Source organism: Lepisma saccharinum, chromosome 1 (genome assembly GCF_977018435.1).
Source record: "Lepisma saccharinum chromosome 1, izLepSacc3.1, whole genome shotgun sequence".
NCBI lineage: Eukaryota > Metazoa > Arthropoda > Insecta > Zygentoma > Lepismatidae > Lepisma > Lepisma saccharinum.
The window spans coordinates 173,800,384-173,814,313 of NC_139229.1; the positions used below are offsets into that span (position 1 = coordinate 173,800,384).

Here is a 13,930-nt window from a genome sequence, read left to right on the forward strand (position 1 = left end):
TAGAAGGAAACATGACACTTCGCATTGTTTACGATTCCATTGTTTGAGCTTTGAGGCAAGAATCAGGAGCTAATAATAATATTGTTTTGATGTCAGAAGGTGCGCGTGCAGCGCGAAATAATCGAATCAATGAAAATGCCGCTCTTGCACAACAACCATATCTGATAAGAAATCTAAAAAAAAGATCGACGAATGTAGGCATGTTTGGTCGAAACAAAGAAGAGCTATAGCTTCATGATGCTATTATCACAACTCAAAATCCTATTCATGGAACGAATCAAGATATAAATTTCACCTGGGCGAGTTGGAGTTTTAGCGCCCCTCTACTTTCCATTCTGTTACTCACCCCAGTCTTTCTACTCTGCTCCTCCTACTTTCCGCCTTCCTCCAATAATAATAAAACATGACTGCACTATAAATGAACGGCTTTAATGACAAAAAATAGCGATGTTTTGGTGTCGATGTTTTTGCCGTCGATGTTTTTGGTGTCGATGTTTTTGGCGTCGATATTTTGTGCCGTCGATGTTTTTGGCGTCGATGTTTTTTGGCGTCGATGTTTTGTGCCGTCGATGTTTTTGGTGTCGATGTTTTTGCCGTCGATGTTTTTGCTGTCGATGTTTTTGGTGTCGATGTTTTTGGTGTCCATGTTTTGTGCCGTCGATGTTTTTGGTGTCGATGTTTTTGCCGTCGATGTTTTTGCTGTCGATGTTTTTGCCGTCGATGTTTTTGGTGTCGATGTTTTTGCCGTCGATGTTTTTGGTGTCCATGTTTTTGGTGTCGATGTTTTAGCCGTCGAAGTTTTTGGGATCGATGTTTTTGGCGTCGATGTTTTTGCTGTCGATGTTTTTGGCGTCGATGTTTTTGCCGTCGATGTTTTTGTCGTCGATGTTTTTGCCGTCGATGTTTTTGGTGTCGATGTTTTTGCTGTCGATGTTTTTGGCGTCGATGTTTTTGGTGTCGATGTTTTTGTCGTCGATGTTTTTGCCGTCGAAGTTTTTGGTGTCGATGTTTTTGGCGTCGATGTTTTTGGGGTCGATGTTTTTGGCGTCGATGTTTTTGGTGTCGATGTTTTTGGTGTCGATGTTTTTGCTGTCGATGTTTTTGGCGTCGATGTTTTTGCCGTCGATGTTTTTGGCGTCGATGTTTTTGGCGTCGATGTTTTTGGCGTCGATGTTTTTGGCGTCGATGTTTTTGGTGTCGATGTTTTTGCCGTCGATGTTTTGTGCTGTCGATGTTTTGTACTGTTGATGTTTTGTACTGTCGATGTTTTGTGCTGTCGATGTTTTGTACTGTCGATGAAATGTAGGCGATGTTTTTGTTGTCGATGTTTTTGCGTCGATGTTTTGACGTATAACCGCCTTCCCCCCTGTGAATTTTTTTTATCTACAAATCCTCCCACACCGTTTCTTACTTCCATGCTCCCATTACTATTTGCTCCCACCCATACACATACAAGCTGAGCATTAGGGAACAGAATTTTTTGGGTCGGGACGGGACATTTTTTTAATCCCGATATTCGGGACGGGAAAAATTCGCCATTTCCCGACAAAGTCGGGAAATTTTCGGTACGAAAAATGTTCGAAATTTCCCGAAGCTCTGGAAATCTCGAATACTACACGTCATTTTCAATTTAAGTGATTGTGTTTGCATTTCTGGAATAAAAACTAACAATTTCCGATAAGTTCTAGAAACGTATAATGCAGAAAACGTCGAGAATAAACGACTTTTTAAAATGATCACGGTATTTCCCGACTGCTCGGGATCCCGAAGAGAATGTTCTTTTCCCGATCCCGGTCCCGATTTTTGGGATCCGCACACCCCTACTACGCATTCAAGCACGCGTCGATTGTTGCACGTTGTTGGACATTTGGGAAGTCCAGGCAAGATCCACTACGACGCAACTTGTAAAATTAACCACTAACAGAGTTTCATATGTGGAACTACACTCAGAGGTTTGTATTTTTTTTAAAAAAGCATGTAGTACAAGTTGCAACTCCGTGCACGGCAACATCCTATATATATAATTATAATCCAGAAAAGAAATCCTCTTATACTTACAGCAATAAGTTATTTATGACATATTTTCCTTAAATGTATTCGGTAGTTGACAAATACGAATTAGCAATGCCAGCCCAGCTGTGAGCTACGAAACACGTGAAGTGTCGAGTCTAGTTTAGTGTTTATAATGTGCACTGCAATTTGATGCGTTTATTCAATTTAAAACATGTAAGCAAGTATACCGTAATTAGGAAATGTGTGAGAATAATGTGTGTATTTTATAAGGTTTTACTTATCCACTGACTTGTCTTTCTCAAAATATGTAGAAGTGAGTGACTCACTACAAATCAGTGACCTACAAAAATAAAATTTATGTATAACTGTTTCTAGGTCTTAAACAGTTATGGTCGTAGGATTGTTCACTTTAAGTCGATTGCTTTACATCCAGGAAGATTACTTAAAATACCACAATATTTCAGAGGTTTCACCTTTAAAGAAAAAAGGTAATTGTGTAATGCACATGATCTCCCCCCTTTACACTGCCACACTTATTTACTTCAGCTACTCATAATAATTTTACAATACCGGACCACTCTCCAATTTATATGAAATTTCGCCTACTCACTATTTGTGAACTCCTAATCACGAACCTGCATGTAATAATTGGCGGTCAAGTATGGAAAACGAAATAAACTATGTTTTCTTAACGTAACGCAGTGGCGTGGCGTGACTTTTTAAAAAGTGTTACCGGCTATCAGTACGACATTTAATCCTGCTAGACGTTATTACAACCCCCCCCCCCTTCGGTAAAGAAAACATTTCTTCGAGCTAGATATTTGTTCATTTCGTTCTTGTTTTGCAAACAGCACAGTGATTTAGCTACAAACACTCCTAGAAAGAACTACCACTCATGAGACAGTTACCACGAAAATCCAATGAATAGTGGTAGACCCTTGTCAATTCTTCATCTGTCTCCGTTTCTTTGCAATGAGCTGCGAAGGGGAACAAGAAGAACCACATTTATCGGGTCAGTTTGACGTTTGTGTGGTGAGCACTGAGCAGACAACAGAACTCTGCTCCTTCATGGAAGGGAAACCCAGCTGTACGTACTACTGTTGCCAACTTAGTATTTTTGAACAAGGGTTGTCCAAATCACACCAAGGAACTATATTTTCATCTATTACCTAACTGGTCTGAGTTGTAGTTCAATCCAGCCTTGGCTCTGCAGTCTACCTCTAGTTGCTTCACAGAAATTGTATTCCTATTTAGGTGGGATTTAGCTCTTTTCTGCCAATCCGATGTGACAACACTGGCTGCTCCGGTGTGTCTGAACGGCAACAGGGCCCCTTAACAGGTATATGAATAACCCCATAAAGTCCTTCCCCGCTCTTTCCTTGCATTGGCACCCTCTTCTCCCTTGTTGCCTCTTCAGGGTAGCGGAACGGCCTCCCTCTTCGCTTCTGTCGGCTGCAGAAAAAATGTCCTAGGTAATATCTACTCGACGGCAACGGGGTTCATTAACGTTAGTATTTAACAACGTTGTCATTTTATTGAAACAACTTTTTAATTCTTTACATTTTGCTGTTACCTGCGGTAGCCACGCCTCTGACGTAACGTAACCCTACCATAAGAACAATAGCTCCACGGAAGACGCCATTTTTCCAACATGAAGAAATCAACAGGCAAGACAAGGTATAGTTCTCTTAGCTAAAACATTAATTTTTCTTTGTATTTATGCTAATGGAACCTAACCTAACCTCATAGGCATTCCTCGTCTGACGTCAGCAAGATTGTTGTGCGTAAAGGAATATCATTAACGAATTGCGAAAGAAAGATGGTTCCGAATTGCTGTGTATGGCCAATCACTGTCGTAAATCGATTTTACAAGTACTACACGTAAATGTACAATTTTAACAAGTGACCGCCAAATATGAACTACAGATACGTCATCAGGACACCGAAATTAGTAAGTAGGCAAAATTTTATAGAAATTGGAGAGTGGTCCGGTATTGTAAACTCATGCCGAAACGACTTACGGAAATGAGTTTCTCCAAAGTTTACAACGTTCGTCGAGGTATTTTCTTTCATCGTGGAATATATTTAACCGGGAAATCATGTATTTTTCAAGAGAAATATCTCGCCGACGCATAATTGCCATTGCTTTCATTTGCTTGCCCTACGACAACTGGATGCTGCATATGTTTGATGACATATTCCCGTCAGTGTTTCAAACCCCCCCTTTTTTTTTAATATGCTTGCCTAACGTAACCAAACCTAACCTAACCTTATCGGAAATGGTTCGTGGGGCTATCCGTGAATGGAAACACTGCATGCCCACTACGGTAGTCAAGATTTGCCTGCCATATTCTGTGTTATGGAAGGGAGTCAATGTTTTCTGATATGAAGACGTATTCCTTTCTTGCTACCATAGTCATAACACAACGTTGCTCAAGTGTTGTGCAATAAGTGAGACCCGTTGCATGGACTGTTCATTTGCATGTGAGAAAATAGCATCTTGCGTAAAGGTGGAAAACATGTTTGAACCACAAACCATTCACGGTAAGGTTAGGTTAGGTGGTAAAATTTTCATCTCCGAGAAACGTATTTCTTCAAATTTACAGGAGAAAGTACTTACCGAACTGACTTTCCATAGACTTTTCAAAGGTCATGAAAGTGTTTTTCCCCATTGTTTAATTTATTTGGCTGGTAAATCATGTATTTTTCAAGATTAATGTCTCTCTGATGCACGAAAGCGTCTATGTACTTCAACTACGTGAAAAAATCTTGCATGCATTTGATGACGTAACGTCTGGGCAGTGTTTCTGACCACATGGTTTTGTAACTGTGTAATCGTTGCAGAATTATCTTGAATTTTTCTGATGTTGAATAACAATTTTAACTATGTTTGCCTAACCTTACCTAATCTTGCCGTGCATGGTTCATGGGGCTATCCTTAAATGGTGTGTGGGGCTATTTATGAATGGTGTGTGGGTCTATCCATGCATGTTTCGTGGGGTTTTCGAACCTGAAAAAAAATACAAAATCAGTAACATGAAAGTAGGTATTTTTCGATGAAGAAGGTTGCAACACTGCATAACAACTAATCATCGACAACGCTAGTCAAGATTTCTCCACCATATTGCATGTAACGTAAGCGAAAACGAACAAACAAGATACTCGATATGTCGAAAATTTAGATTATTTGCATGAAAAAAGCCAAATCCCACCTTCACGAATCCTCAGCAATGCAGAATATGTAAGTACCAATGTGAAAAATAAGAAAATATACGAATTTGAGAAGTTTCCTGAAGATTAAAATGGTAATAAAAGTAGTTGTTTTCTTCATAAATCAAGGGTGTTTACTCCGTTCACTGACCCACTTTTTTTTACTTATTTTGCCATTTCTAGACGTGACCGTCAATTTTTAACTTCAGATTCGTGATTACGAGGCCGAAATTAGTGAGTATACCGAATTTGAAAGCAATTGGAGATACTTCCGGTATTGTACATTTATACCCACGAAATTTTGAACCTTCCTTAAAGTAATTGGCACTGTTTGGATTTTGAGAATATGTTATTTATGTTTAAAAAAACAACTTCAAAATTACCTTACGCAAGCATGCGCGCTTCCCATGGACAATTTATTTTCCACTGACAAGCAACTGTATGTATCGTAGACTAATGGGAATTAATGTAGAAGTAAATCAGAACCTTAGTGGAATTCATTTATGGACTTTATTTTAATGCTAAGAGAACCAAACTTGGCCTGCCTAACCTAACTACGAAAGCATATATTGAACAAAATCTTAAGTATTTGCTAAAACTCCGTAGTATGTGTTAACAGAAGTAAATCAAAATCGAACCATGTTAAAATTGCATTCGTAGCATGATGAAATCACAATAAAACAAAAGGAACTTGGGCCGACATTCGTTTACTGTTGTCCATAATATGGACTGCAGCCCAAGTTATTTTGTTTAATTGCTATTTCATTATTCTACACATGCCTTATTTACATGGTTCGATTTAGATGTATGTCTGTTAACACATACTGCAGAGTTTTAGTGATTACTTACTGCATGTTTCCTTGCATGGTTTTACACTTCTATATACTCCTATGTAATGCTTTACTTGCCACCATACATTCGTTTACTGTTGTCTTAGGTATGGGTATGACACAACACATGCAAGTCAAACACTTTCTTGGTCAAGTGCTGTATTTCATCTTCTGACGCAAGTGAGGAATTCTTTCATGGTTAAGTTAGGGTTGTTAGGTTTAAATCTCTTAGCATAAATACACTACATTTAGTCTAACAATGAAAGCATTTAACCTGACATGAGAAGACGGTAAAACTATCAAAGCCGGGAAACGTCTGTAACTCGTTTATTCTGTAATTGTTGACATTCGTACTTATCTGCGTTGTGAAAGATTGTTTAACAAGAGATTTTGCTTTTTAACGAAATTAGTATCTATTGTCGACATATCGAGTAATTATTGTTTGTTCTTTTATCACTTCCTGAACATGCAAAATGGCGGGCAAATCTTGACTAGCATTGTTGATATGCTGTGTTTCAAACGGCAAAGCAGTGTTTCAACCTTCTTCTAGCCTGGGCAGGGGTGTTCTTTGCGAGTGTCCCTTCATCAGATTCATCATATCGTTTCTCATCTTCATGATTATCCAAAAGTGGCAGAAAAGCGAAGTAAAATAAACTAAATCAATCAATCAAGAGTTGGTGTACTTGACCCTGCTGCTAGAGAAAACTTACTGCACGTTTACTGATGGCTGACAAAATCCCCAATGCCCATCCTTCATTTTGTACATGTGAAGGAAGGAGGTAGGAAATAGAATAGGGATAAAACTTAGGTGGTCAGACCTGTTCTAGGTGGACAAAGGCTAAGTACCATAGTAATTCAACAAGGGATCTGGGAAAGCTATTAGCCTTCATCTAGAAATAATCTATGGCTGCAACAAATCTTAGCCTCAAATGTGAAGTGTGTTCGAAGTACGTTGACCTGAAAGGAAATGTAGAAAATACTTTAGGTCTTTCCATCATGAGCTTCTGCTGAGGTAATGGTCATAATAATGTTCTTCTTAATTGTTACAGATTTACAGTGATGAACGGGAAGACAAGACATGTGGCAGCAGGTCTAGTGATTGCTGCCGCAGTTGGCATGGGACTCTCTTATTTTGTTTCAAGAAAGGTTCGCGCAAGGCACTTTGGGTTGATGAGGAAGATTGTTGGTGCACCAACTGTTAAGTGTCAACAAGTATTGGTCGTCCAATCAGCCTTGGAATGTGAGAATGCTGTGAAAGTTCTCTACAGGTTAGAAACCAAAATATTAATTCTGCCAACATGATAGAGGAAATATTTCCGTTAGAGTTGCCAAATAATTATAAGTCTCTTTATGATTGTAAGAAGTGTTCCTCATTTCTCCCTAAGATTTTGAGAGCTACTTCTTTCTTATTTTAACATCGAAGTCCCTGGGTTAGAGTCCCAGCTTGGACATGGGTGTTCTTTGTGATTGTCCCTTCATCAATTTCATCTGATCATCACTCATCCTCGGTGTTCATTAGCTAAGAGTTGCAGAAAAGTTACTTAAAATAATGAAATACAAGTAACTTCTTTCTCATGTAAATATTTTGAAAAACCCTAAATCTGCTAACCAAGGCAGTTTTATTAATATATAAAAAAAATATATACATAATGTTTCGACCCTGTGTCAGGACCTTCTTCAGACTAAGAAACAATTTCAAATGAAAAATATCACACAGGAAGACTATATATATATGCACACAAGGTCCAAGGTCTAGACAAAAATACATAAGACAGTGTCAGTCCTAATCTTGTTGCATCTCCTGCTCCAGTCCTGCCTGCCTGTGACATCTCCTGACAGGTGATAAAACACCAAAGCAACACATGGATGACATTAGGCTTTTAACCGGTATTAGTTAGTCCCCCGAGAATTTGACTTTGAAATCTGCAGCACCTGACCTATTTTAGGATGGCAGCCTGAAAATTTCTGTATGAAATTACTTCTTAGCCTGAAAATGGCTCGAAATGGTACATGTATAGTGTTTTTATGTGAATAAAACTGCCTTGGTCAGTAGATTAGTTTTTTTGTAACATGGAAACAAGGCCTAATTCTGTTAAATATTTTGAGTTTGTGTCTTATCTTCTACGTAAAACAGGTTGCCATATAAAAGCTGCTGGACTCATGGTCTCGCCCCTGAACAGTAGCGGCACCAGGATTAATCATCTGGGGGTGCGGAATAAAATTTAGGAGGTGCTATGTTGAAAATATAGAAAGCATGAAATATGCATGCATGTTTTAGCAGAGGCACAATCATGAATTTTTGTCTGGGGGAGGCAAGTACCAAGATAGACGTGCCAATAATAAGTAGGGGAGAAGTCTGTTTCTAAAGCACACAAACTGTATTTTTGAAAGACAGAAAATGTATGACGAAAATAATTATTTTTGTACATATGACATGTATAACTTTCATATACAACATATTTTTACACATGTGCAACATGGAGCGACGTAAAAATCAGAAAATACATATGCAACATGTTAACACTAAATTGTGTACGTATTCAAAGTTTCTTTAATACATATATATAACATATTATTTAAATGCATTACATTATCAATTCATTTGCCTCATAACAAACCAACAGCAAAAATGATAGAAATCTCTCGAATGTGCAGGCTCCTTTACATCCAAACAATTGTTCATGCATTTAAGACCAAACTACTTAGCAGTAACAGTCTGAAGTACATAGTTGGTCTTTCTTCTATCTCTGGCAATTTAAAATTCTTTACAGAAAAGAATGATATTTCTCGCTTCACTCGCAAGAAAGTTTTTAGATCCAAATTATTGCAAACTGAAAACAATATTAATTTAATAGGGTGCAGCATTCTCTCTTTTATAACATTTTAAATTTAGATTGTTCGTCGCCCCCTAGCTACGACTCTGAAATTTTACAAATTTACGAAAAAAACAATATGAAATGTATTATTATTTGCATGAAATTTGAAATTGAGGATTGCAATTGCCCCCCCCCCATCCTGCTAACCTTGCTTTTTTTTTTACTTCAATGTCTGCCCCTTTGCCCCCCATAGAATTGATTTCTGACCAAGGTGGGGAGGGGGGGGGGTTATGTTCTGTGTGGTTGCACCACTGGCTAACTTCCATTTGCCCCAGATGCTGTGGCATCCGGACAAAACGTGAAGTGCACAGCAAGTTCATATTTGTTAAAATCCTCTTCTGCCGCACTATCTCCAACAACGAACTGTAACATTTCTTTGTGAACTTTGAGCTCCTCGACAAAGTCTGAAATGGTACTTTACTAAACATGTTACGTGGAACAAGTAGAAGGTACTAACAGGTGAACTACCTGTCACAATGCAACTCTCGTTGAATAATTTCGCGAGCATGGCCTGATATCTTGAAAGCACTTGAAATGTTTGTTTCAGTGCGACTTGGAGAATAGAGGAACAACAAGAAGGTGGACAATAAAACCGTTTTAACAACAATGCCAAAAGAAGAACTCGCTGAGCTGTAGGCAAATATCAAAGAACACAAACAGGCCACTTACACCAAAAGAAGAAATAATTCTTAACAACAATACTAACGAAAGAAAAGACAACGCCCTGTGATCTTTATAAAGACTGCCAACAGTACAGGAAAATATATGCGACTTCTTTTTCAATGCTTGGCTGTTGTATACAATAACAGCGGTCTTACTACAATACCTAATATTCGGGTGCTCAATGTGAGTTCGACAAATGACACTGTAAGAGTTAATGTTTTCAACATAGGTTTTGAGTAGGGGGGTGCAGAAGAAAATTAGGGGGTGCATGTACTCCTTCATGCCCCCCTGGCACTGCCCCTGCCCCTGAATGTTCTGGGTTCAAGTCCTGACCAGGGCATAGATGTTTCTATTGTGTTTATATTTCACCAAATTACCATTCATCCTCATGGTTGCAATCAACCTTAAGATTTAGAAAAGTGATGTTAGGTAACCAATAGTACTCGTACAATACCTTCATTCATTCCTGTATAGTGCACTTGGCCTAATTGTAACTGGCACATGATTGGCATTTTGTAGCAAGAAATAATTTCTTTGAACATGTCGAATGCATTTTTATGTTTGCAGTAAATGTAGCGAGTTCCGTGTGTTGGGATTTGATTGTGAGTGGGTGACAAGCAAGAGCAGAAGGCATCCGGTGGCATTGCTGCAGCTTGCTTCACATGATGGGATCTGCACCCTTATTCGTCTGTGCAAAATGGAAACTGTTCCCTTAAGTCTGAAGGTAAAACTGGTTCTTGTATCACTTAAAGGATTATGGCTAATTTTTATGCACTAGGCCAAACTTAGGAAAGAGAGAAAGATGCACATGTAATATGTACCTGGATAGCTGATTGCTTGTGTTTTTCCATTTGATGTAAGTGTTCACTGATTCAATTCTACTTTTCATGTTGTCCAACTGTAATATTATATTCTGAACAGATAATAATAATGGTTTTACTGTCATTGTTATTAATAATTTTTTTCTATGCATATGTGCATTTTGATATGTTTTTCATTGTCATTGTTGATATTCTGTTATAAAATTGATTTATTCTTTATTCAAGAATTTTCAAATCAATCAATAAATAAATACTGTAATCCAAAGAAACTTTCGTGTGGTGTCTGTACAAATTGCATGCCTTTAAAATTGCAAAAGTATTCAGTTATGTCTTGTCATTTCTTTGTAGGAATTATTAGCAGACAAGTCAATACTGAAAGTTGGAGTAGGACCAGTGGATGATGCTGCCAATCTGTTAAAGGACCATGGCCTTGAAGCAAAAGGGTGTTTAGACCTCCGTCATCTGGTCATGAGGCACCGACCAGCATCTAAACTGGTGGAAAAGATGGGTCTGTCTGGCCTGGCCAGCCAGTTGCTAGGGGTTCAGTTGGACAAGCACTGGAAGATTCGATGCAGTGACTGGGAGGCAGAGGTTTTGAGTGACCGCCAAGTGAACTATGCAGCAATGGATGCAGTTGTTGCAGTGAAAATATTTGAAGAGTTAGTGCGTGAAAAAATCATAAAACATTGGTGGCTTTGGGGTGAATCATCGATGGAAATATGGAAACAAGTTCTTCCTCTATGTCAGGGGATAATTGATGTCAGATTCAAACTGAATCAATTTAATTCTAGTCCAGAATCTTCCAATAAGGTGCAGAAACTGCTGCAGACATTTAAGGCCAAAGACCCCTCGCGGAGTTACTCCACTCGGAAGAAACCACTGTATGACAACTGCTACCTCCAGGCACCCGATGGGGAAGTGCTGTGCTCTTGTGAAATGTCTAAGGCAAAGTGGTAAGAAGAAATTTTAAAAATGTTCATGATTCGAAACAAACTTGATTTTGTGTGTGTTCTGGGCAGTTAGGTATGGGGTGTAGATGGTCAGGGATTGACAGTACAAACTAGAAGATATGGCATATTTGAAAACAAATAATCACATTTTTGTGTGTTATTGTATTGATGTTGCAGTTAGATGTTGCAGTTATACCAAAGTGTTAGGTGGGTTTGTGTTAATTAAATTCTTGGTAACTAGATAAGCAGAAATAGTCTAAGCCCTGATAAAGAATCATAAACATTGTGCAGAAATTTAAGTAAAAAATGAAGTTTGGCCAGGACTTGAACCAAAACCTGGTTGAGGCTGCAATTTTCATGTAAATTTGTACTTGCGCATCCTGTGTGTGTATGTAAACCATAACCGTCATTACCTTTGAATTATTGGCTAGGTGGGGGTCTGCTGTGTAAGAAACAGAATCTGACATATACGTAATACATTTTTTCAGATTAAGGATATGTGTTCCCCACTAAGAATGGCCAGGATCTAATCCTGAGGTGATCATAACTCGTAAGAATTGGTTTGAAATGTGAGCAGCTATCTTCACCAATTTCATTATCTGTTATATGTATCGCTTCTTTATTATTGAAAAGTATAGAAACATAATTTGAAGTTTGCCGACCTACATTTCAGAGTAGTTAGCACAGTACACTAAAACACCAGGGGTCCTGGGTTTGAATTCCGGCCTGGACACGAGTGTTCTTTGCGAGTGTCCCTTCATCAATTTCACCTTCTCATCACTCATTCTCATCTTCACAATTAGCCATAAGTGGCAGAAAAACAAAGTAAAATAAACGAAGCCAATCAATCAAATCAACTTGAAGTTTGTAAGGTGACTTCTGCAAGTGGTTCATATCTTGGCATATCTTGTGAGTGACGTTTTATCTAATCATCATTCATCCTCATTGTAATAATAAGTGAAGACTCAGAAAAGCAATGTCAAATAAGAAAAATACAAAAATGGACAAGTTTTCAAGCTTACCTGCTTGTCTCTCTTCCATTATTGATTTTGCAAGCAGTGCAGGTTGTCACATCACATGGGTACTGTAAAACCACATCCCCCCACCCCTGCAAATTAAAAAAAGAAAATAAATCAGGTAATAGGTTAATTTAAATTAGATTTAAACATTGAATTGATATATATAAAAAATAAACATGCAACTGGAGAATGATATAAACTTGGAATAATTGTTACAAGAAAATAAACAAGGTTGCGATATATTGATGCTACCTTCACATATGACAGTGATTTAACGCTGTTAGTGGTGAGGATTATTTTGTAGATAACTGTTGCTGTGCAAATTAAAAATACAAGGTGCATTGAATAAATAACCGGAAAAGTAGTATAAAATTCTAAAACACGACCGTGATTGTTATATGTTTTTTTTATTTTGTGAAGGCATCTGTAAGCTATTCATTACTGGAACTGGCACTGGCACGCCTGCCTCGCACGCGGGATGCTGGAAAACAATTACAAAAGATGGCGGCACCCTTACAGCTGGATCAGCAAAGTGTCATGAGATTTTTGTTGAGTGAAGGCTTGAAACCAATAGATATTCATCGCAACATGACAGTTCAGTACGGTGACAACTGTATGAGTCGATGACAAGTCTCCAAGTGGGCTGAGAAGATCAAACAAGGCATAACCAGTGTGTTGAAGATTCTCCATGCGTCCAGGTTGTATATCACTGCAGTCACGCAAAGCAACATTGCTCAAGTGGAGGACTTGATATGGGAGAACCGGCATATTACTGTCAGTGAAATTGCTTCCTAGATTAAAATAAGTGTGAGGTGGGGATCAGCCCACCATATCAGTCATAACATGCTGATGCGCGAAAAACTAAAACCATCCATTGTACAGAGACGACGTGGTCTGGTGTCCACTGGTGTGCTTTTGCTCCATGACATTGCGAGAGCACACACTGACAGCGTCACATTGTCTACCAGCAAGGACCTAAAGTTTGAGTGCTAACCCCACCCTCCATATTCTACCTTCCGATTTCCACACCTTTGGCCCACTGAAAGATGCGCTAAGTGGATTGAGGATTCAGAATGACGACGAAGTCCAGTCAGCGGTGCACGCACCCAAAATATTTTTTTTTTCCTGTGGATTCAGTGCCCTTATCAGGTGCTGGCGTAGGTGCATTGAACTAGGATTTGGGGGGGGGGGGTGGCTATGTTCAAACATAGTACTGTAGTTCTTTTGGTGCTTGTAATAAATATGTGTTACATCATATTTCCTGTTATATGTTGACTGAGCCTTGTATATATTCAAATTACCATGGAACACTAATGTTGAAATGTAGAATCACAAATCTAAGCTCCACAAATACAGCGCAACTTTTTTGTCCACTTCCTCTATCTTGAAGTAACAATTTCTTTGGCAAAATACATCAGTTAAGAGATTGAGGTATATAGTACCCGAATCTCTTATCTTTGCTTGCAAATGTACTCATGAATAATTTTAAGTGAATTTCTTGTTATCCTAACCTTTTAACCACCTAATTCGATTAAGTATTAATATATA

General features: G+C 38.5%; 1 protein-coding gene across 4 annotated transcripts in view; it reads left to right on the forward strand.

Annotated features, from left to right (window-relative positions):
• The first annotated feature begins 2,097 nt into the window (after nt 1–2,097).
• The window catches only part of Exd2 (Exonuclease 3'-5' domain-containing 2), a 29,803-nt gene continuing 17,970 nt past the window's right edge, over nt 2,098–13,930 (forward strand). Inside the window, exons 1-5 of one of the 4 annotated variants that reach the window (XM_083142874.1) lie at nt 2,128–2,226; nt 3,596–3,690; nt 7,103–7,321; nt 10,160–10,316; nt 10,762–11,366. In XM_083142874.1, coding sequence (XP_082999000.1) covers nt 3,665–3,690; nt 7,103–7,321; nt 10,160–10,316; nt 10,762–11,366 — 1,007 coding nt within the window. In that variant the 5' untranslated portion in view covers nt 2,128–2,226; nt 3,596–3,664. Of the gene's footprint in view, nt 2,227–2,356; nt 2,502–3,595; nt 3,691–3,841; nt 3,965–7,102; nt 7,322–10,159; nt 10,317–10,761; nt 11,367–13,930 lie in introns of those variants that run through there. The other 3 variants (XM_083142878.1, XM_083142886.1, XM_083142882.1) reach the window with 3 other exon arrangements.